Genomic DNA, 25,013 nt, shown 5'->3' with positions numbered 1-25,013 from the left:
TTATGGGTTGTACGAGATGAATTCTCACATAATGTGACTCTATGAGGACTAATAGTGTCCCTTCTGTCACGTCAGGATCTGCTGGTCACGGGAGTTGTCTGGAATTTATGACATCCTCTGAAGCTTGCCCAGGCAGATACAATATCTATGAAAGGTTGTGTGTCATTTTAATGCAAGCATGGCTTAAGCTTAAAAGTTTTACTGCCTCCCAAATCTTTGTTCTTTTAAAAAGAAAGGTAACACCGTGGTTGTTGGACTGCTCCCATTCTTTACCCTTACATGGCCTTATGACCACAACCATTTAGTAATCCACACAACTTCCTCTTTTGAAATAGGCAGTCATATTGCGTGCTCTGGAAAGTAGGGAGAACGGATCGATCGACCGCTTCTGGAATTGCCTTGCCTTTAAATTCCTTAAAACAAAACGGGCAAGAGGAAATGTCCCTTTAATCAACTATTAGAAAATAGGTTTAAAAAAAAAAAAAAAAAACAACTAAAAAGATCTTTATTGGCCTTAAACGCTTTCTACCTGTAAACTTTTGAATTTCTTCAATACATAAGTTAAAATATTATTACTCTTTGGAAAGTTGGAAATAGAAATGTTAAAATTGTAGCGTTTGGTGAAATTGTATTGCATAGCTTTGACAATTACTTTGTTCATGCTTTCATGATTATAAAAAAGCACTACCCTTGCTGCTAAAAAGCAAAAAAATAAATAATAATATTCAAAGGAACACACCAACAAGGCTGTCTGAAACATGAAATATTTTATTGGTATAACTTTACTCACCCGTGTAATTTAAAATGGTATTTTTTAAAAGGCACTTTAGCAATACTTTTTAAATCCCTGATTACGTGTGATTCTTCTTAAATACCTAAATAATGTCCTGCAATTAAAGATTTAACTCTACAATAAGGTTTCCATTTATGTTCTTAATACCTGGATGTCTTTAAATACAACAGTGCTTGATAAATAAAATACAACATACAATACAACAAAACGCATTAAAAAAAAACAAACAGAACTTTTCAGCAAATTATGTGGTTTAGTAACTAAAAGGTTTTGTGTTTCTGAAATGCTTAAAAAGGAGCATTGCAATTGTAATACAAGTTCAGTTATTAGCTGGAATTAATAGAGGTGACCTTACAAACTGTGTTCCACTCCCTGATCAAGGCCGAAAAAGCATGAAGACATTTCTCTCCACCAACACAAACTAGGTGAAGATAATCTCCCCCACTGTTCCAAATCACATGCTGCCCTGGTCACACTGTATGCGTGCGGTCCATTTTAGTAAAATATGTAAAGACTCGCTGTATAATGAACTAAAACAGTATTATAACTAGGGAGGTCCCTTAAATGAGTTGTGTATTCCAACAAAAGTTAAATGCAGACAAAAAAAACTCCAGAACTCTACTGTATCACAAAGATTGTTCTGTATACCCAAAACCAAGCAAGAAAAATAATTGCTAGTGGAAAGAGATCTAGGTGTGGTCATGCAAATAAACGTTACAATTTTAGGAGCAGTTGTCGCTGCCCAACAATTGTAAGACGCCCATGTTTTGATATTCTGATCAGTTTTACTTAGAGATGAATATAAAAAAGCGATCAATCATGCCGTGATTGAAAGAGCATTAGTTAGCAGCATATTGAGTAAAGTATTCACTCATTCCTAATTTGTCCCTATTGTTTTGGTAATTACACTGTATATGATTAAAGCAATATAGCACACAATAGATAAAAGAAGTGGTACTTTTCTTTAAGTTTCTGGTTTGACTTCTACATTTGTATTAGTCTAAAGAAAGCAACAACTTGTGGGCTGACAAACAGCAACATTAAATATTGTTATCTTCTGATTCTATCATCTGCACTGTGCTTCCAGGATAATATATATATATATATATATATATATATATATATATATATATATATATATATATATATATATATATATTAACCTTAGCTCCTTGATCATATAATACGCTCAATTTTAAGCACTGTTCTAAAACTTGGGAAACATTGTGTACCATTACTTGTAAATAATCAACATCCGATAAAACAAACAAACATCCCCATCAACCCTAAGGCTGCGCTTACAGTGCCGGTGACATTGTGGTAAAACAAATGCATCGCCGCGGTAAAACAAATGCATCGTCGCCGTCGCGTGCGGTTATAGTGCACGAGACGGAGCGACAGTACTACCAGAAATCTGGTAGTCACTGATATTTGATTTTTTCGGCGACGGTCTCCCCTTGTGGCCAATCGGGAGCTTCTCCGTGCCTCTGCCCTCCCCTTTTATGACGTCATCCAGCGATGTCACCTAAACGTCCAAGTACAACGCGTCCCAATGGCGACGGGTAACGTCATCGGTCGTGTCGCCGTCTGTATAAGCGCAGCCTTAGCCATACAGCTCACTTTTATAGAAATATATTACACATTATAGAATATTAGTATACAACAGTAAAAACAAAATAGTGTTATTTTAGACAATGGCTAACAAGCTGCTAGACATGAGTCTAAATGGCTATTGATTTTAGATTCGGAAACTTCAGTCCGACAGACAGGGCATTTGACGCTCATACTTTGGCTGCTACCACTGGAGATGGTTATAGCAGTTGATCCAGTACTGCTGTTAAAAGTATTTGGTAATGAACCACTATTTCTAGCGCTGCCACTAGCACCCTTAGCTTTCACAAAAAAGTTCTCCACTGTTGTTTTATTGTCCATTCGGGGCCTTTTAGGCGGCTGGTCTAAATACTCTACAGTGCTTGATCCCTGAGAGGAGGAAGGAGTCCTTTGTGATGAACTAGGTAATTCAAAAGAAATCTTCTTCTGTATCATATTAGAAGAGGGAAATTCACGTTTACCCTTGGATGGACTTTGACCTGCAATTACATTGTTGCCACTTAACGGAAGAAGTTTCACAGGGGATCCATTAACATTTATGAATGCTTTGATGTTTGCAACAGATATTTTAGGCATGTTGGTCTTCTTTGAGGCCGAATTGTTGATGTCTATATTACCAGAAAGAAAGGGCTTATGGTTCAAATGTGTGCTAGGAAAACTATGCTGAAATAGCAAATTGTGTGGTGAAGGTTTGGTTGTTTCAGCAGTAAAGGCGTTATCGCTTGAGCTGGGGACTTTCCATGCCATTGGTGCTTTACTGGGTTCAACAAGTTTATAACCTATTCCACTAAAAGGAATTACTGTACGGATGTCAACCCCCAGAATCTTATCTGCAGAGAGAGAGAGAGAGAGAGAGAGAGAGAGAGAGAGAGGGGGGGGGAAGCAAATTAATTTAAAATATGCAGTTAGCCTTCCCCAATTTTAAAATGAAAATTTCTGTAGCCTTAATTTTGTATACAGCATTTTGGAAATTAAACTACATAAGCAATACTGTGTGTCTAAACGCTTATGTAAGGAATTCTAATGATACTCAAGTTGAAAATGCTTAGTACTTCATCTGTAATGAAAAGACACACACAGACACACACAAACACACACAGACACACACAGACACACACAGACACACACAGACACACACAGACACACACAGACACACACAGACACACACAGACACACACAGACACACACAGACACACACAGACACACAGACACTATTTGTGGCTTGATAAAAAAAAAAAAAAAAAAAGAGGAAAAGGGGAAGGGATAGGGAGTGATCACAAATTCATACTAATTGAGTTGATAGTGAAATGAATAAACAAATATTGATAATCATTAAGTGGGTGCAGACTGTGAACTGAAAAGTGAATCAGCAAAATAGAGTACAACAAAATAATTGGACTCCTGAGAAAATTCACTTAACTGCACACCACTAATTAAAATATTAATGCCCCTGACGAAGCTCCATAGCTGGAGGGAAACGTACGTTGGGCACGCAATGTTGTCAGTCTCCTACTTGGGAGCTGTTTTAATGCAGTGTTATTAGTCACCTGCTTCTGTTTGCAGAGTTTATGTGTCACTACTCTATTGTGTTTAGTGTTGTCAGTCAGAGAGGTCATTCACCAGCTCTCTACTTAGTTATTTATGTGCATTTTGCAGCTTATGTGCTGTGAATTTATTTCAGTCTTAATAGCTGCACTACGAGTGTCAGTTCATTTTGGCTGCACTTATGGTGCCTACACCCTATATTCTATATTAACTGATGTACCATTAGGGTGTTTGAATAGCACATAGTAACATTAGGTGGAGCATCAATTTAATTTATTTAATTTTTCCTCACTGCTGCTATCATCCACGTACTATTTGTTCTGCAAGCTGATTCAGAGGGGTTTTACCCTGACTATTAGTACCATCAGTCCACTTTACCCTACCATTAATATTTGGCAGGTGTGTTTTTCCACCATAAACATCTAGGTGACTCTGGTGCTAATTAATCTTGATTTAATCTTGTTTTATTCACGTTATACACTCACTTGGTAATATATGTTTTAAGTAATTCATTAAAAGTTATATTTTAATTAGTGGTGTGCAGTTAAGTGAAATTTCTCAGGAGTCCAATTATGTTGTACTCTATTTTGTTGATAAAAAAACAAAAACAACAATTATGTAAAACAAACACTTATCTTGGAGTTATTTTTTTTTAATTCAGAAAGTAGGTGCATGCGTTCGTACATGCACAAAGACTATTCTGTGTGTATAGTACATTATCCATATCCTTTATAATACACATGCAAAATGCCAGCTCATTTTCATATGCTTGAGTACCTTTGATGCCAGGTGGTTTACCGACTTGAGGTTTGGCAAGTACATTCTTTCCCTTTCCTTTCTTGGAATAGTTTTCTGGCTCCTTGACCTTTGTAAACGTGCCTCCGCAGGTCTGCTGATGATCAGACCACCAAGGATCAAGAGAGGACGGGGCCCGGTTCATTGCACGTTTCACATATCCAAAATATGGTCGTCTCTTCTGACAGGGCCCATTACACAGCCACCAGTGCTTTCTGTATTCAGCCACTTCATCATGGAAGTTGTGATAAACCTAAAAAATTGGCAAAAACAAATATAAAAATAGAGTGTAAAGTCACACATTCTACATTTCAATTGTAGAAGAGCATACTTAAAAATGCAGAAACTATATTGTGCGATTTTTTTTAAATACCAGAAGAGTAATGGGGCGAAAATTATCATGCAGAAGTAGAAAAAAGCAACACAAACTGATACTGCAGCAAAGCCTGTAATTAACTTATAGTCTACTGTAGCTCTGGTTTATTTTCAAAATAATGAAAATATTGCAATCAATTGACATCAGTAGCCTGTTAGTATTTTTTATATCATAGAACAAAGAAGCATGCCCACCAAGAAACTAATCTAAAAATCTTGGCTAACTCTGCCACCACTATCCCACTACTAGCCATGTCTTTCTTACAGAAGACATTTGTGCATGGCGGTGATGCTAATTATTGCCATGAAAATATTCTATGGACTGAAGGATTAAAATGTGAATTACCATTATTCATGTAAAAATGTTGCATATTCTGCCTTATAACACTACCATTTCCCTTAATGAGGCTTGTGATATGGACTTGGGATACACTCTCAAATACCACAAACAGGAAAAACAATTACCGAAATATTGGCTCCAGTGATGTCGTTTATACGTCGCATGTGCTTACAAAACTCCGGCCCATGAGAATCGTGGTCTTTATTGTTGTGTGTGACAAACAGAAGAGCATGAATCATTTCATGGAGAAGAGTCTAGAATATACAAAAGAAAAATATTTAGCTAATTATTGGGTGGTTGACTTTTGAAAGATTTTCTTAAAAAAAAAAACACCTTCTGACAATTGTTACAATCTAAATAAATCAAATATGTCGACATTCCAGAATTATTTCAACTAAAATCGAATTGTAATAAGACATTGGAATGGTGAACAGAAGTGTTGCAGTGAAACTACAGTAATTATAACAGTACATACAGTATAACAGTAATTATATACAGGATTTATGAACAAAAAAAAACATTGTTTTTCATTGGAATCCTTAATCAAGCACAATAAACAAGGTAGTAACATGATAAAAAAAATACTGCGCTTCAAATTACTTTGTGATATTAAAAAAACTGCAAGAAATGCAGAGCCCTATAAATAACAGTGCTGTCATAATATAATATACATATATATCCATCCAATAAAGAATATCACTTGTGAGCACATTCACATGTCTTAGACAGGTCTGCAACCCTGCCTTTCAACCATTATCACCCAGCACACAGTGCTCCCAACTGCAGCAAGGGATTCTGGGAAATAACATGCAAATGAGCACACAATGGGTCACCTTTTGCTTGGAATATCCATTCACATGGAGCCCATTTAAGCAAATGCATCGCCGTTTACACAGCTTTTAAGCACAGCATGGGACTAGTTAAACCACTCACAGACATGTTTCAACCTTGATGGGTATCACCAGTGTGAGGTTGGTTTGTACTTGCTTTGAAATATTTCTAGGCTGGGTAGGCTTACCATATACATTACATGTTGCCTTTTTTACCTACCATAACTTAAAATGTTTATGGGTGAGAAAGAAATATATAGAGATATATATATAAAACTGAAACTGTTTATGAGTCCCTGTAGACAATTTGATTGGTCCGTCGGTCCGCCCTCCCACGGCTCTCATTGGCCGCTGTGTCTTGCCCCCCCTTGTGTCCCGTGCAGCCATACCGTCCTGACCTGTCTCAGCAAAACTCCTCACACGCCGGCTACCGCCACTCCCCCACCCCCTCATCCAAACTACCCCCGCCACGACTCAGCCAAACTCCTCACACCTGCCGGGTACCGCCTCTCCCCCACCCATCGCAGTCACACCACCTCACGCCCAGTACACCCCCCCCTCCCCGGGACCGTACCCACCTCAGTACCGCCCCCCCCAATCCCTGAATCACCGCTGCACGTCCCGCCACCACCCATTGCACTTCCGCCGGCCCACCCGCTTCGCCACCCGTCCCGCCAGCTACCCATCCCCCACAGTACAGCCGGGTCCCCACATTACCCACGGACGTCCTGCCAGCTACTGCCCCACGCCCACCCCCGGCAACACCACAGTCCCGCCGGGAACCCCACCATCACCCAAAGCCGTCACACCGGCCCCATCTCCATTGTCTCAGGGGCACCTCACCCTCTCCTCACTCCACCCTCTGCCAAACACCCCCCCTTCACCTGCCAAACACCCCCCTCGCCTACGTCGTCACCCCCCCTCACCTACGTCGTCACCCCCCCACTCACCTACGTCGTCACCCCCCCCACTCACCTACGTCGTCACCCCCCCCACTCACCTACGTCGTCACCCCCCCCACTCACCTACGTCGTCACCCCCCCCACTCACCTACGTCGTCACCCCCCCCCCACTCACCTACGTCGTCACCCCCCCCCACTCACCTACGTCGTCACCCCCCCACTCACCTACGTCGTCACCCCCCCCACTCACCTACGTTGTCACCCCCCCCACTCACGTCGTCGTCACCCCGACTCACGTCGTCACCCCCCCCCACTCACGTCGTCGTCACTCCCCCCCCCACTCACGTCGTCACTCCCCCCCCCCACTCACGTCGTCACTCCCCCCATTCACGTCGTCACTCCCCCCCCCACTCACGTCGTCACTCCCCCCCACTCAGTCGTCACTCCCCCCCCACTCAGTCACCCCCCCCACTCAGTCACCCCCCCCACTCAGTCACCCCCCCACTCAGTCACCCCCCCCCCCACTCAGTCACCCCCCCCCCACTCAGTCGTCACCCCCCACTCAGTCGTCACCCCCCCCCCCACTCAGTCGTCACCCCCCCCCCCCCCCCACTCCCCACAGGGAATTAGAGCTCACTGAGCAGGCCCTTGCTTCGACTAGTGGTGCAGATGGTGGCGCTGTTAGTGAGGAGCAGGTAGGTAGCTTTGTTGCTGTTAGTGAGGAGCAGGTAGGTAGCTGGGTGACAGTTAGAAGGGGAAGCAGGGGCAATAGGGAGAGGCAGGTCGTTTCTGAGCTGACACATCCCAATAGATTTGCCATGTTGAGTAAAGATATTGGGAATGTTGGGGCAGAAATGGCAAGGCTGGGGGAGACTAATTCCTCTAGCAGCTAGTGGAATAGTTCCTCCAGCACAGCGGGTACTCAGGATGCTCAGATACAAAGAAAGATTGTGGTGGTAGGAAGGTAGATAGGGCAATCTGTTGCCGGGACCGCATGAACCAAACAGTTTGTTGTCTCCCGGGTGCTCGGGTTCGTCACATTGCGGATCGGGTAGACAGATTGTTGGGGGGGGGGGGGGGGCTGGGATTGACCCGGCGGTCTTGGTACACGTTGGCACCAATGACAAAGTTAGAGAAAGATGGAGGGTCCTAAAAAATGATTACAGGGTTCTAGGCCAAAAGCTTAAGGCAAGGACCTCCAAGGTAGTATTTTCTGAAATACTACCAGTGCCATGCGCTACCGCAGGGAGACAGTCAGAGATCAGGGAGGTTAATGCATGGCTAAGAAAGTGGTGCAGGAAGGAAGGGTTTGGGTTTTTAGAGCACTGGGACTCCTTTTCTGAGAGGTGCCATCTATATTCTAGGGACGGATTGCACCTCAATGAAGAGGGATCTTCTGTGCTAGGGGGGAGAATGCTAAAAAGATAGGAGGAGATTTTAAACTAGGATGGAGGATGGAGGGGGGAGGGTAATGAAACAGATAATGAACTAAATGGAATAGATGAGGATACAAGGTGGTATGGAGGTAGAATGGGGGCAAGTGCAAGTTTGACAAGCAGTGAAATACCCATAGTAAATAGAGATAATACTAGAAAACTTCTAAAGAGTAAACCAAGTGGGAGCAGAAAGGAAGGAGCAGATAAGATAATAGTACAGACTGAAAAAAAACTTAAATGCATGCTTGCTAATGCAAGAAGCCTGACAGATAAAATGGGGGAGCTTGAATTAATAGCTACAAGGGAGCAGTATGATATCATAGGCATTACTGAAACATGGTGGGATGAAACTCATGACTGGACAGTTAATTTAAAGGGGTATTCTCTTTTTCGGAAGGATCGAACAAATAGAAGGGGAGGTGGAGTATGTCTATATGTTAAACCAGATCTAAAACCTATTATAAGGGATGATGTCTATGAAGGGAATGATGAAAATGTAGAGACCTTGTGGATAGAAATTAGCAGTGGAGGTAAAAGTATAAAGAAAATGTTTGTGGGAATATGCTATAAACAACCAAATATCTGTGAGATTGAGGAAGCTAAAATACATTTGAAAATGGAGAAGGCATCAAAACTGGGTCATGTTTGCATAATGGGGGATTTTAATTATCCAGACATAGACTGGGGCAATGAGATTAGCGTTACAACAAAAGGAAACAGGTTTTTGGGGGTGCTTAAAGATAATTATATGACCCAAATTGTTGAGGAACCAACCAGGAGAGGGGCAGTCCTGGATTTGGTCATATCAAACAATGTAGAAGTAATGACAAATATTCAAGTCCTGGAACATTTGGGTAACAGTGAACATAACATGGTCTCATTTGAAATAAATTATCAAAAAACAGATTACTTGGGTTCAATAAAGACTTTAAACTTTAGAAAGGCAGATTTTAATAAACTGAGGTCTAATCTAGTAGTAATACAATGGGATGATGTTTTTGCAGGGAAAAATGTAGAAGATAAATGGGCAGTCTTTAAAACATTGTTAGAAAAGCACACTTATCAGTGTATACCCTTGGGTAATAAGTATAAAAGAAATAAGTCAAAACCAATGGGGCTAAATAAACAGGTAGGAGAGGAAATGGACAAGAAGAGGAAGGCGTTTAGATTCTTTAAGTCAGAAGGGACAGAGACATCGTATCAGAATTATAAGGAATGTAACAAAAATTGCAAAAGGGCAATCAAATTAGCAAAAATGGATAATGAAAAAAGGATTGCAATAGAAAGTAAGGTAAACCCTAAAAAGTTCTTTAAGTACCTTAATAACAAAAAAATGAGAAAAGAATATATAGGACCCTTTCAGTCTGAGATGGGTAGGCAGATTATTGGAGATAAGGAAAAAGCAGAGGTATTAAACAAATTCTTTGCCTCTGTGTTTACCAGGGAAGAATCAAGTTCAATAGTAGCGCCACAGGAGCAAGCCACAACCTCCATATTAATGACCAATTGGTTAACTGAGGAAGAAGTTCATAAGCGACTTGAAAAAATTTAAGTAAATAAGGCACCTGGCCCCGGTGGCATACATCCAAGAGTTCTCAAGGAGTTAAGCTCAGTAATAGCAAAACCATTATATGTAATATTCAAGGACTCCATTTCCACAGGCTCAGTACCACAAGATTGGCGTAAAGCAGATGTGGTGCCTATATTTAAAAAGGGAGCTAGATCACACCCGGGGAATTACAGACCTGTAAGCCTGACTTCAATAGTAGGGAAACTACTTGAAGGTTTAATACGGGATAATATTCAGGAATACCTAATGGAAAACAAAATTATTATTAATAGTCAGCATGGATTTATGAAGGATAGATCTTGCCAAACTAACCTTATTTGTTTTTTTGAGGCGGTAAGTAGGAATTTAGACCAGGGTAATGCAGTTGATGTGGTCTACTTAGATTTTGCAAAGGCTTTTGATACGGTTTCACACAAGAGGTTGGTGTACAAACTAAAGAAAACTGGACTCAGTAATAATATATGCACCTGGATTGAAAACTGGTTAAAGGACAGACAACAGAGGGTTGTCATAAATGGAACTTTTTCAGGTTGGGCTAAAGTCGTGAGTGGAGTACCTCAAGGATCGGTACTGGGACCCCTGCTTTTTAACTTGTTTATTAATGACCTTGAGGTTGGGATCGAGAGCAAAGTCTCCATCTTTGCTGATGATACTAAATTGTGTAAGGTAATAGAATCAGAGCAAGATGTAATTTCTCTTCAGAAGGACTTGGAGAGACTGGAAACGTGGGCAGGTAAATGGCAAATGAGGTTTAATACAGATAAATGTAAGGTTATGCATTTGGGATGCAAGAATAAAAAGGCGACTTACAAATGAAATGGAGATATATTGGGGGAATCCTTGATGGAGAAGGATTTAGGAGTGCTTGTAGACAGCAGGCTTAGCAATAGTGCCCAATGTCATGCAGTAGCTGCAAAGGCAAACAAGATCTTATCTTGCATCAAACGGGCAATGGATGGAAGGGAAGTAAACATAATTATGCCCCTTTACAAAGCATTAGTAAGACCACACCTTGAATATGGAGTACAATTTTGGGCACCAATCCTAAGAAAAGACATTATGGAACTAGAGAGAGTGCAGAGAAGAGCCACTAAATTAATAAAGGGGATGGACATTCTAACTTATGATGAGAGGCTGGCTAAATTAGATTTATTTACATTAGAAAAGAGGCGTCTAAGAGGGGATATGATAACTATATACAAATATATTCAGGGACAATACAAGGAGCTTTCAAAAGAACTATTCATCCCACGGGCAGTACAAAGGACTCGGGGCCATCCCTTAAGGTTGGAGGAAAGGAAATTTCACCAGCAACAAAGGAAAGGGTTCTTTACAGTAAGGGCAGTTAAAATGTGGAATTCATTACCCATGGAGACTGTGATGGCAGATACAATAGATTTGTTCAAAAAAAGGTTGGACATCTTTTTAGATGGGAAAGGTATACAGGGATATACCAAATAAGTATACATGGGAAGGATGTTGATCCAGGGATTAATCCGATTGCCAATTCTTGGAGTCAGGAAGGAATTAATTTTTCCCCTTAATGGGCTTTTTTGTTTGCCTTCCTCTTTATCAATAAGTATAGATATAGAATAAAGTATCTGTTGTCTAAATTTAGCATAGGTTGAACTTGATGGACGTACGTCTTTTTTCAACCTCATCTACTATGTAACTATGTAACTCCCCCCCCCCACTCAGTCGTCATTCCCCCCCCCACTCAGTCCTCACTCTCCCCCCCACTCAGTCATCACTCCCCCCCCCCACTCAGTCGTCACCCAGCCACTCAGTCACACAGCTTGCATTGAAATGTTTTTTTCTGTAGGACAATAAGAAAACTGATCAGTTCAAGTTGCGTGCTAAAAAATATTTCTTCGTGGTAGGTGCGCTATGGGTTGGGGCAATGGGTTTTGCCATCCCTGCCACCGCAGCGGAGAACCCGCCCCACAGTGAGTCAGCTGACGTCACCCACGCCACCAAAAGTCATCCGCCGCAGAGATACCCACCTGGCCGCACCACCCAGTCACTAACCCCCCCACCAGAACCCGCAGTGAGCCGCCGTACAAAGCGAGCCGCCACCGGACACCACTGAAGCGGAGGGGGGGGCAAATCACAACCCTCCCGCACCCCCACTGAGCCGCTGAATGAGGGGGTGGGGGGGCGGGGGGGGGGGGGGGACATCACAACCCTACCGCCCCCCCGGTGAGCCGCCGCCACCGCAGAGCTCTGAAATCACTAACCAAAGGTGAGCCAGCGCCGCAGAGCTGTGAGGGGGGTGGGAGGGGATTACAGTCCGCCTGCCCCCCCAGGGAGCTGAGAAGGGGGAGGGGGGAGAAAATCCTAATCCTCCCACCCCCCCAGTGACTCGCCGTTGATGAGGGGGGGGGGGGAGAATTGGAGATGTGAAGGGGGGTAAATCGGAGCTGTGAAGGGGGGGGGGCCCGGAGCTGTGAAAGGGGGGTGAGTGGAGAGTGGGAAAATTACATCCCAACCTCACACTGATGATACCCATCAAGGTTGAAACATGTCAGTGAGTGGTTTAAACTGGCTTTGCTAGTCCCATACTGTGTTTAAAAGCTGTGTGAACGGCGATACATCAGCTTAAATGGGCTCCATGTGAATGGATATTCCAGGCAAAAGGTGACACATTGTGTGCTCATTTGCATGTCATTTCCCAGAATCCCTTGCTGCAGTGGGAGCACTGTATGCGATATAGATAGATATATATACCCCCAGCGCGCCTCAGCCAAACCCGGTGCTTCTCTCTGCTCCGCAACCTCCCCATCCGCCGCATCAGCACAACAACCCCCCCCTCACCCAAACCCGGCCGCTCCGCAACCTCCCCAGCCGCCCCGCAACCTTCCCAGCCGCACAACTACCCCCACCCCCCCTCGCCCAAACCCGGCCGCTCCGCAACCTCCCCATCAGCCTCGCTTACCCTCACGTGCGCCGCCGCTGCACCCTCCTACCGGCTACCGCCACTCTGCCCCCCCCCCCCCCAACCGCCAACCTCCCGGTCCTCCCCCCCCCCACGCTCCCAACGAGGAATGGAGGGGAAGCGCAGCCCACCACTCTGGCCCCCCGCCCCGCCGCCAGCTTCCCGAGCCCACCTCCTGCCCCAGGCAGCTGCCGCTGGGATATCAGGAGCAGGGGGGGAAGTGGCTGGCAGCAGGAAGCACCACCCAGCCGGTCACGGTAAGTCACCCACCCCACCCAGTCACTCGACACACCCACTCACTGTCACCCACCCACCCATTCAGTTACCCAATTTCAGTAACCCACCCAGTCAGTAACCAACCCAATCCATCGACCCACCCATACACCCAGTCAATAACCCACCCAGCCGTACACCCAGTCACTAAAGTCACTCACCCAACCTCCCAGTCACTGACCCACCCACCGTCAGTCACCGACCCAGGTGCGCTATGGGTTGGGGGGGGTGGGCGCCCTGCTCCTTTCATTTGTCCTGGGCCCCAGGATTTCTGTTGGCGGCCCTGCTCCCGCCCGCCACCGAAGCGGACAGCCCGCCCCAGAGTAAGTCAGCAGCTGACACCCACCCCCGTCACACACCGCACCCAAACTCAGCCGACGCAGATACCAACCCGCCCCCGCAGCGCGCCGCTGCCCCATGTCACAAATCCCCCCCGCACCCGCAGTGAGCCGCCGCCACACAACCCTTTCTCCCGCCCCCCAGTGAGCCGCCACCAGACAGCTCTCAAGGGGGATGGGGGGGAAATCACTAAGTAAGCCACCGCAGCTGAGCTAATATCACATTTTAATTACACAGGGAAAGTATTAACGGAGTCTATAGCAAATATCAAAACACTCACCCCTTAAAGGGGGCCAAACGAATGTTCATTTTGGATTTGTAAATTTTTTTTTTTTTTTTTAAGGTGCCAATTCTTTTTAAATCATTGCCACTTCAGAATCACATTTTTACCTTATGTATGAGCCCTTGGTTATTTGGGTGTAAAAAAAAAAAAAAAGATATTGGAGAAATATTTTAAATATCTAGAAAGTAATATCAGCAACTAAACAGGTATATGTCACAAGAATTTGGGAGTTACCAATGCTCCAGATCTGTCGATTCCGTGTTAAAAAAAATAAAACTCAATATTCAAATGTGTCTGGTTTGCGGCTTTATCCCCTTGAATGCCAAGAAGTAGCTACCACATCATGAGGTTTTGCTCTTCCGGTGTCCCATGACCAAGTAGCTACACAGTGGCATTTTGCTTGTTTTCTAGGGGAGATCGCGTTCTGCGCTCGTGGAGCTCTAAATGCAACTTTAACAAACGAGGAACATTCCATCTGCAGCAGTGACGTTATGACGTGTGATCTCTCCCGTGGACCGATCAGGTGATTGCAAAGTGCAGGAGGACCCCCTGGCACTCAAACATAATTGTATTAATCAAGTAAAAAAATATAAAAAATTACCTCTACCAGATCTTTCCTAGATCTTAATTTCAAAAGTGGTGCACTAAGGCGTATAGAGCACAAGCCTCCACTCCCTTCATAACTGCACACGCCAGCACATCTGTAAGCAAAGCATGAGAATTAGGCCTCACTGTCGATGGTTCTTTTTAGAAAAGGTGGAAAAATTATTAACAGGCGAGTGCTATTTTCTTCCTGGTTGGTGCCTACCTCCCCAAAATAACTACAATATTCTCCTGGTTCTCAAGGAAAAAATGTGCCACATTGAGACTGTTGTAATCAAGGAGAAGACTAAGTCCACTGGGAGCGTTTGTTTGGGAGAGAGGAAGCATGAGAAAAAGGGAATGGTGATCAGAGTTTAAAAGTATAAATAAAAAGAGAATCTCTATACACACACACACACACACACAACGCGATGTCGACAAGAGGGACGTCTACTAAAACCTGTATGTGATTGTGTCTGAAATCAACACATCCACACTTTAAATACATCACATTTTAAGAACACATTTCTAAAACATATAAAAAGTTTTTGGATGCATATACAGCTCAACCCAGTTATAGCGCTGTCCTCGGGGGCTACCCGATCTGACCGCGCTATAGCCGGGGTCACGCTAATCTTTTTTAAATGGCCGTCGCGCGCCCGATCGGGAGGTGGAGTGAGGTACCGGCAGCCCTACGTCCCCCAAGCAGGTTCACACGGATCCCCCTCCCCAGCTCCGCACCGATCCCCCTCCCCAGCCCTGCACCGATCCCCCTCCCCAGCCCCGCACCGATCCCCCTCCCCAGCCCCGCACCGATCCCCCTCCCCAGCCCCGCACCGATCCCCCTCCCAGCCCCGCACCGATCACCCTCCCCAGCCCCGCACCGATCACCCTCCCCAGACCCGCACCGATCACCCTCCCCAGCCCCGCACCGATGCGACCCCCCCAGGCGTTGGCGCTCAAGTCACTGAGGGCGGGCCCGGCGGAGGGGCCGACGGGTGAGGGCGAGCCCAGCAGCTGGAGGTAGCCATTGAGGAGACCCTAGTGCGCAGCTTGTCCTGGTCATCCTGAGAGCTCAGCAACCTGGGGAGAGAGGCGGCCAACGAGTGCAAGCTCTCAGAAAGCGCCTCTCCCAGGGCACAGCACCTCTCCCAGGGCCCAGCTCATCGACCCCTCCAACTCCCGCACAACCCCCCCTCCCAGCCCCGCACCAATCCCCGCCAGCAGCCCCACAATGGCCCAGCAGCTGACACCAAAGGTAGGGGGGGGGGGGTGCAATGCGCTGGTGCATGCGTAAATTTTTATTTTTTTTAAATATTCGGGGTCCACGCTCAAACCGCGTTATAGCGGATCGCGCTATAACAGGGTTGAGCTGTAGTATCTCTGCTGGGATTTCTTATTTGGATCTTTTATGTATGAGTCCCAATTCAGGACATGCTGTCCTTCCGCAGCTAGTCACTCCCAGGTATTGCTGCTCAACTCTGCAGCTTTAAAGTGAAACACGTCCTCAATAAAGACAGCACGTAAGCAAGGAGAAGGCAAAAGAAGGCTTCTTTTAGCATTTCATTTTTCAATGTATAAAAAGTGCAATAAAATCCCTTACAATTCTGTTTGAATCAGTGAGTTCATTATTGTGGATTACGAGTTTCACAGGCCTCAAGTGCAAAAATAAAGCCTCTCCAGTCCGGCGTCCAGTGTCAGGTACAGAGTGCTCAATGCTTTTCGTGTATTACTACTCTTCCTCAGGAGTAGAGATGCTATAATGAACTCACGGATTCAAATATGAATTGTAAGCTATTTTATTGCGCTTTTTATAGTACACTTGAAAAATGAAACACTAAAAAGTATTTTTTGCCATCTCCTTGCATATACGCTTTCTTTATCGAGGACACATCTGGCCCGTCAGTGAGCTGTCAACTTATATAATATTGGTTTGTGTATGCATTTTTTCCATCATTGCCTCAACATCCTTTGTAACCAGATATTCCTCTTACAAACACTGTATATAATATTTTTGTTTCTCTATTCCTGCAATACCCAATGAAGGACCCGAGAGGTTTGAATGCTTGTAAGGGCCGTTCTATACAGCATGCGGCCGTGCGTTCCTATGAGAACGCGCGTGCACGTGCCGCATGCTTTCCGTGTATATAGAGCCGGGAGCTGCAGGCAAGTGTATATGCGTGTATATGTTGTGTGAGTGTAAGTAAGATTTTTTTTTTTAATTAAAAAAAAAAGTTTAATAATTTTTTTTTGTTTGTGCATTTATTTAACTAACACACACACACACACACACACACACACACACACACACACACACACACACACACACACACACACACACACACACACACACACACACACACACACACACACACACACACACACACACACACACACGAAAAGATGAATTTATTCATCTTCGCCGCTGTCTGTCGGCTCCCCTCTCTCTGCCGTGCGCAGCCCTCCTATAGAAAGGCTGACTGATGTCAGCCAACTAAAAATCCGCACGCACGGCGTAGCACGCGCCCGGCACTATAGAACGTGCCTAACATATCAACTACTTGTTGGTCCAATAAAAGTTCATACCACCTACTCCCTCCTTTGTTACCTTATATAATATTGGCTCCTTAGATGCCAGTTGGGTTGGACAACTTTAAAGTGCATATTCAAAGATGTTATTATAATGCTTGTATGTGCTATGTAGCCATTCTCTGCATCACATTTGAACCTGTGACTAATCAAAAAAGCCCTGTAGTTTTTACAATATGCTTTTTTTTTTTTTAATGCAGTCATGCTACTAACCTGGGTGAACTTATAGCCGGGGAGGAAGAGGAGAGCGGTCTCGGCTCGCGGGGGGAGGCTCGGCTCGCGGGGGGGAGGGAGAGCGGTCTCGGCTCGCGGGGGGAGGGAGAGCGGTCTCGGCTCGCGGGGGGAGGGAGAGCGGTCTCGGCTCGCGGGGGGGAGGGAGAGCGGTCTCGGCTCGCGGGGGGGAGGGAGAGCGGTCTCGGCTCGCGGGGGGGAGGGAGAGCGGTCTCGGCTCGCGGGGGGGAGGGAGAGCGGTCTCGGCTCGCGGGGGGGAGGGAGAGCGGTCTCGGCTCGCGGGGGGGAGGGAGAGCGGTCTCGGCTCGCGGGGGGGAGGGAGAGCGGTCTCGGCTCGCGGGGGGGGAGGGAGAGCGGTCTCGGCTCGCGGGGGGGAGGGAGAGCGGTCTCGGCTCGCGGGGGGGGAGGGAGAGCGGTCTCGGCTCGCGGGGGGGGAGGGAGAGCGGTCTCGGCTCGCGGGGGGAGGGAGAGCGGTCTCGGCTCGCGGGGGGGGAGGGAGAGCGGTCTCGGCTCGCGGGGGGGAGGGAGAGCGGTCTCGGCTCGCGGGGGGGAGGGAGAGCGGTCTCGGCTCGCGGGGGGGAGGGAGAGCGGTCTCGGCTCGCGGGGGGAGGGGAGAGCGGTCTCGGCTCGCGGGGGGGGAGGGAGAGCGGTCTCGGCTCGCGGGGGGAGGGAGAGCGGTCTCGGCTCGCGGGGGGGAGGGAGAGCGGTCTCGGCTCGCGGGGGGGGAGGGAGAGCGGTCTCGGCTCGCGGGGGGGAGGGGAGAGCGGTCTCGGCTCGCGGGGGGGAGGGAGAGCGGTCTCGGCTCGCGGGGGGGAGGGAGAGCGGTCTCGGCTCGCGGGGGGGAGGGAGAGCGGTCTCGGCTCGCGGGGGGGGAGGGAGAGCGGTCTCGGCTCGCGGGGGGGGAGGGAGAGCGGTCTCGGCTCGCGGGGGGGGAGGGAGAGCGGTCTCGGCTCGCGGGGGGGGAGGGAGAGCGGTCTCGGCTCGCGGGGGGGAGGGAGAGCGGTCTCGGCTCGCGGGGGGGAGGGAGAGCGGTCTCGGCTCGCGGGGGGGAGGGAGAGCGGTCTCGGCTCGCGGGGGGGAGGGAGAGCGGTCTCGGCTCGCGGGAGGGAGAGCGGTCTCGGCTCGCGGGGGGGGAGGGAGAGCGGTCTCGGCTCGCGGGGGGGAGGGAGAGCGGTCTCGGCTCGCGGGGGGGGAGGGAGAGCGGTCTCGGCTCGCGGGGGGGGAGGGAGAGCGGTCTCGGCTCGCGGGGGGAGGGAGAGCGGTCTCGGCTCGCGGGGGGGAGGGAGAGCGGTCTCGGCTCGCGGGGGGAGGGAGAGCGGTCTCGGCTCGCGGGGGGGAGGGAGAGCGGTCTCGGCTCGCGGGGGGAGGGAGAGCGGTCTCGGCTCGCGGGGGGAGGGAGAGCGGTCTCGGCTCGCGGGGGGAGGGAGAGCGGTCTCGGCTCGCGGGGGGGAGGGAGAGCGGTCTCGGCTCGCGGGGGGGGAGGGAGAGCGGTCTCGGCTCGCGGGGGGGAGGGAGAGCGGTCTCGGCGGGAAGGAGGGAGAGCGGGCTCGGCTTGCGGGAAGGAGGGAGAGCGGGCTCGGCTCGCGGGGGGGGGAGAGCGGGCTCGGCTCGCGGGGGGGGGGGGAGAGCGGGCTCGGCTCGCGGGGGGGGGGGAGAGCGGGCTCGGCTTGCGGGAAGGAGGGAGAGCGGGCTCGGCTTGCGGGAAGGAGGGAGAGCGGGCTCGGCTTGCGGGAAGGAGGGAGAGCGGGCCTCGGCTCGCGGGGGGGGGGGGGGGGAGGAAGAGGGAAAGCAGCCGCGGGCCACACAGTGAGCGGGGCCGCGTGTTGTGCAGGCCTGCTTTACACAGAGCTTGAGAAAAGACCTTGGGGTCAGAAACGTACGTCGCTCTGCTAGAGTTTCTGTGATTGCCTGATGTATATCGTGGATTAAGGAACTTTTCATTTTGAGTGTGCTGCGGATTCTATCTTTTTATAGACACACACACACACACACACACACACACACACACACACACACACACACAGCTTCTGTTGAGGCCTAAACTTTCATATCATGTAGCCAATGTTACAGACTAGAGATCACTGCAGAGCCACCCAGCACCGAAGAGGTTACCTGCCTTTACCAGGAAGACCATAACACCAACAAATGTGAAACAAAGCCTCGCTGCTCTACAACTATATACCCTTTACGTTGTGTAATATTTGCAGTAACACCCCCCCACTCCCCCTCCCAGGTGAAAGTGAAATATATTAGTTAGTAGACGAAACTGAGCGATATTTGGGTCCCTAAGGGAGGGTTACGTGGGTGTTCAAAACATTACCCAACTACTTACTCGCAATAGTTGCTGCTTGTTACTTTTAAATGCAAATAACATCTAATCTGAGACAAACACACAGGTTCTCTCAGGCACCCCCTCCCCCTGCTCCGCGGCCTGTGCCTGGGAGGCTCCCGCACTCACAGAGTCATCCTCGGGCTCCACTTCACCTCCACCCGGCCAGCTTCCCGCAGAAAAACAGCGCGTTGAACTGCAGGAACAAACCCGGATGTCGGGGCTCGGGTCCAGCATCTCCCACGACGGGTCAACCACCGACATGTCCCCGGGCACCGCTGATTTAGTAGCAGGTTTCCCCTGCCAGCTGCGGACGGGGCTCTGGGGGAGAACCGGTTGGCATTGCTGCCATGGGCTGTCCGTCTCCTCCCGGTCATATTCCTCCTGTAACCGAAGCGCCAGCCGGAAGTCCCCGTCCATCTTCTTGCTGAGCGGCCACCGGCGTGTTTGGCCGCTAACAGTCGTCTCCGTGTTAGCCCCGCGCCCCTGCCAACACACGGCCAACCGACGCAGCGTCAGTACGTAAGCACGTAAGCGGAAGGGAACGCGTGGAACGCACGGAGAGAAGGATCATAATAATAGTCGCTGTATTACATGGAGCAGAAGGGACACAGGCTCATTGTAATTTAATTTGGTATATTCAGTAGTGTATTCAAACATTTTACAAGCATTTAGAACGCGTACAATGTGCCTTTATATTAACTTAAATTACCAGTGTGTTTGCGTTTGAAAAACTGCAGGTAGAGGCTTAAGCAACTGATATGAAATTGCCAGGGAGAAAGAGTCTGAGACGGTGAGGGGGAAACCAGGCTCAATAATAAAGGTTAAAGCCCACTTGGTTACCCCTGATCCGTGTTTGAAGGTCCTAGAGTGTTAGCTCTTGGATCAGACTGTCGTATATGCATCACTGTGACTGTGTATAAATTATGCGACAATATAGTATTTTTGTGTTTTTACCTTTCCCGGAGTGCTAGCCAGCGGAGCTTGCTAGGCTGATTTTTTAGGGTGGGTTTTGCAGAGAAATTCATTCAGATTGTGGCTATGTAGCTGGGTTCCCAAGTTATAGGATACCCCAAAGATGAACCCGGGAATCAGGTAAGATTCTCAGGCACATTGAAGCACAGTACTCCGGCAGAATCCTACCTGAGAACGCTCTAGCGACTCACTGCCAGGGTTCCCTGCTTCAGCACAAACAGGAAAGCTAAAATGGGCATCAGGGATCAAGGTATCCCTAGAACGGGTCCTGGGGACACTAGCATAAGGTGGGATGCCCACGTCACCCTGAACCTGGTATAGGGGTTCAGGGGGTGCTCCAGCTATGTAATAAAGCTGCAAGGATTTTATTTGTGTATTTTTGAAAGTCAAGGTTTTTGCAGTGTGCCAGGGATAAGGCTGGTAAGAGTAGGGAACTTATATTCTTATTCTATCCCTGACACCAGACCAGGAGACTTAGACATGCTTAAACACAAGACACAGGAGCAAAGTATATTTATTAAAGGTTTATTTGATAAATGTATATACACTTGTATATGTGACTGGATTTCCAAGTCTGTAGTTCTGAGAGACTAGATGGCTACAAGGCTGGCGCCACTGAGTCTGCTCAAGACCCGGAGTTGAAAGCCTCAAGGATGCCCAGGTGTTAGAACAGGAGGAGTACTGTAGTTCTCAGTGTACCCCCATCCTGGTCTAACAAAGGGCTATCCTGCGACCATTTGTCCAACCCCAGACTTTGCCAGAGCCTGGACAGGGGGTGGGCTCGATATGCTAAAAGGCAGAGATGGCAGTTTGGCGCATGCCCCTTAACAGAATCAAAATCGGTACCCACCCGGCTTCAGTACACCGGCAAATCGGTGATAGTCTGGCAGGAGAATTCCCACGCACTGATTGGCTGTAGTAGTTTCTGAATGGGGACTACAAAACCTATAAGAAACCTTACAGCCATTCAGGACCTCAGGCCGCATAGCATACCTGACCAAGCCCCCCTTGCACGGTGGCAGAATGTCTACCTTTCTCCAGGGATAAAAAGGGGGTTATTTGAGCGCGCTGTCCCTCTAATAGCTCTCCCTCGTCTACTCCCGTCCCCCCTGCAGCTCCTAGTCTCCCGTGATCAGCGGGGCACACTCAGCACATATACAAACACAAAAATAGGAGCACATGGAAAAGAGAGCCAGAAAACCGAATTAGTGCACAATTCTTTATAGTAAAAAAACACACTAAATGACACAATAAAAAATAAATAATAATGCAATGAAAATATAAGACACTACATCTAAGACGATCTAATAGATCAAGGAACTAACCAAGACATCCACAAAGGGCAGGGTGATGGCACCCAACCACAACTAGCTGGTTGGGTGCCATCACCCTGACCTTTGTGGATGTCTTGGTTAGTTCCTTGATCTATTAGATCGTCTTATATGTAGTGTCTTATATTTTCATTGCATTATTATTATTTATTTTTTATTGTGTCATTTAGTGTGTTTTTTACTATAAAGAATTGTGCACTAATTCCGGTTTTCTGGCTCTCTTTTCCATGCGCTCCTATTTTTGTCTTTCTCCAGGGATGCCTGGACATCTATCTGCTAGACAAACGGTTTATATACATTTCCTGACATTTAGCACTTTCACCAGGTCAGTTCCTTTTGATGCTCCGGACTTTCGTAGACACTCTGGAGTCATCTCCACAGGGAGTCTAAGAAGTCCGGACTTACATTATGCATGACTCACCCCTGGAATGGCTGATCATACTTGACAATGCAGTAGGTGAATGCCTAATGTATCCGCTGTCCTGCCTGGCTGAAATGTAAATGTCCTGGTTCTTATAACTTTAAAATACTAAAATCAGCTCCACTTCTCCCCCTGTGTTTGGATGATTTCCTGATGAAAAGAAAAAGGCACAATAAAGCCTTATTATAATTTCACCTTATAAAAGCCTCCAATTGTGTACCTCTGTGAACGTCCGTCTACAGGCAGTTAAGATAAGACATAGAGGGTGAAGGAGACAGGGAGGGTGAGGGAGACAGGGAGGGTGAGGGAGACAGGAGGGTGAGGGAGACGGAGGGTGAGGGAGACGGAGGGTGAGGAGACAGGGAGGGAGACAGGGAGGGAGACAGGGAGGGAGAGGGAGACAGGGAGGGAGATGGAGGGTGAGAGGGCGAGGGAGAGAGAGGGCGAGGGTGAGGGAGACAGACAGAGATGGTGAGGGAGACAGACAGAGAGGGAGACAGAGAGGGTGAGGGAGACAGACAGAGAGGGTGAGGGAGACAGACAGAGGGTGAGGGAGGGAGACAGAGGGTGAGGGAGACAGGGAGGGTGAGGGAGACAGGGAGGGTGAGGGAGACAGGGAGGGAGAGAGAGAGGGCGAGGGAGTTAGAGGGAGAGAGGGAGGGGGAGGGAGACGGAGGGAGAGAGGGGGAGGGCGAGGGAGACAGACAGAGAGGGAGACAGAGATGGTGAGGGAGACAGAGAGGATGAGGGAGACAGACAGAGAGGGTGAGGGAGACAGAGAGGGTGAGGGAGACAGACAGAGAGGGTGAGGGAGAGAGAGGGAGACAGAGAGGGTGAGGGAGAGAGAGAGGGTGAGGGAGACAGAGGGTGAGGGAGGGAGACAGAGGGTGAGGGAGACAGGGAGGGTGAGGGAGACAGTTAGGGTGAGGGAGACAGGGAGGGTGAGGGAGACAGGGAGGGTGAGATAGACAGGGAGGGAGAAAGAGGGAGAGGGAGACAGGGAGGGCGAGGGAGAGAGAGATGGCGAGGGAGACAGACAGAGAGGGAGACAGAGAGGGTGAGGGACAGAGACGGAGGGAGAGAGGGCGAGGGAGAGAGAGAGGGGGAGGGCGAGGGAGACAGACAGAGAGGGAGACAGAGATGGTGAGGGAGACAGAGAGGGAGATAGAGAGGATGAGGGAGACAGACAGAGAGGGAGACAGAGAGGGTGAGGGAGACAGAGAGGGTGAGGGAGACAGAGAGGGTGAGGGAGACAGACAGAGAGGGAGACAGACAGGGTGAGGGAGAGAGAGGGAGACAGAGAGGGTGAGGGAGACAGAGGGTGAGGGAGGAAGACAGAGGGTGAGGGAGACAGGGAGGGTGAGGGAGACAGGGAGGGTGAGGGAGACAGTTAGGGTCAGGGAGACAGGGAGGGTGAGGGAGACAGTTAGGGTGAGGGAGACAGGGAGGGCGAGGGAGACAGACAGAGAGGGAGACAGAGATGGTGAGGGAGACAGAGAGGGAGATAGAGAGGATGAGGGAGACAGACAGAGAGGGTGAGGGAGACAGAGAGGGTGAGGGAGACAGAGAGGGTGAGGGAGACAGACAGAGAGGGAGACAGACAGGGTGAGGGAGAGAGAGGGAGACAGAGAGGGTGAGGGAGACAGAGGGTGAGGGAGGAAGACAGAGGGTGAGGGAGACAGGGAGGGTGAGGGAGACAGGGAGGGTGAGGGAGACAGTTAGGGTCAGGGAGACAGGGAGGGTGAGGGAGACAGTTAGGGTGAGGGAGACAGGGAGGGTGAGGGAGACAGGGAGGGTGAGATAGACAGGGAGGGAGAGGGAGAAAGAGGGAGAGGGAGACAGGGAGGGCGAGGGAGACAGACAGAGAGGGAGACAGAGAGGGTGAGGGACACAGACAGAGAGGGAGACAGAGAGGGTGAGGGAGACAGAGAGGGTGAGGGAGAGAGTGGGAGACAGAGAGGGTGAGGGAGACAGACAGAGAGGGAGACAGAGAGGGTGAGGGAGAGAGAGGGAGACAGAGAGGGTGAGGGAGACAGAGAGGGTGAGGGAGACAGAGGGTGAGGGAGGGAGACAGAGGGTGAGGGAGACAGGGAGGGAGAGGGAGGGAGAGAGGGCGAGGGAGACAGACAGAGAGGTAGACAGAGAGGGTGAGGGAGACAGACAGAGCGGGAGACAGAGAGGGTGAGGGAGACAGACAGAGAGGGAGACAGAGAGGGTGAGGGAGAGAGTGGGAGACAGAGAGGGTGAGGGAGAGAGAGGGTGAGGGAGGGAGAGGGAGACAGAGGGTGAGGGAGGGAGACAGAGGGTGAGGGAGGGAGGGAGACGGAGAGGGAGACACACCCACTGATACACACACACACCCACCCACTGATACACACACACACACACACCCACTGATACACACACACACACACACCAACTGATACACACACCCACTGATACACACACATCCACTGATACACACCCACACACCCACTGATACACACACACCCACACACCCACTGATACACACACACCCACACACCCAC

At 48.8% G+C, this 25,013-nt stretch overlaps 1 protein-coding gene across 1 annotated transcript; it reads right to left on the bottom strand.

Annotated features, from left to right (window-relative positions):
* Positions 1-750: 750 nt before the first annotated feature.
* On the bottom strand, positions 751-20,286 carry SPRTN (SprT-like N-terminal domain). The gene is given in 7 exon segments (XM_075596842.1): positions 751-3,234; positions 4,727-4,997; positions 5,585-5,713; positions 14,629-14,728; positions 19,888-19,924; positions 19,927-19,968; positions 19,971-20,286. Coding segments are annotated over 7 exon segments (1,530 nt in total). The 5' UTR covers positions 20,179-20,286; the 3' UTR covers positions 751-2,491.
* Between the last annotated feature and the right edge of the window lie 4,727 nt (positions 20,287-25,013).

This window comes from Ascaphus truei, chromosome 4 (genome assembly GCF_040206685.1).
Source record: "Ascaphus truei isolate aAscTru1 chromosome 4, aAscTru1.hap1, whole genome shotgun sequence".
NCBI lineage: Eukaryota > Metazoa > Chordata > Amphibia > Anura > Ascaphidae > Ascaphus > Ascaphus truei.
Note: the sequence above shows the minus strand (reverse complement) of the source record. Positions and strands in the feature narration are given on the sequence as shown.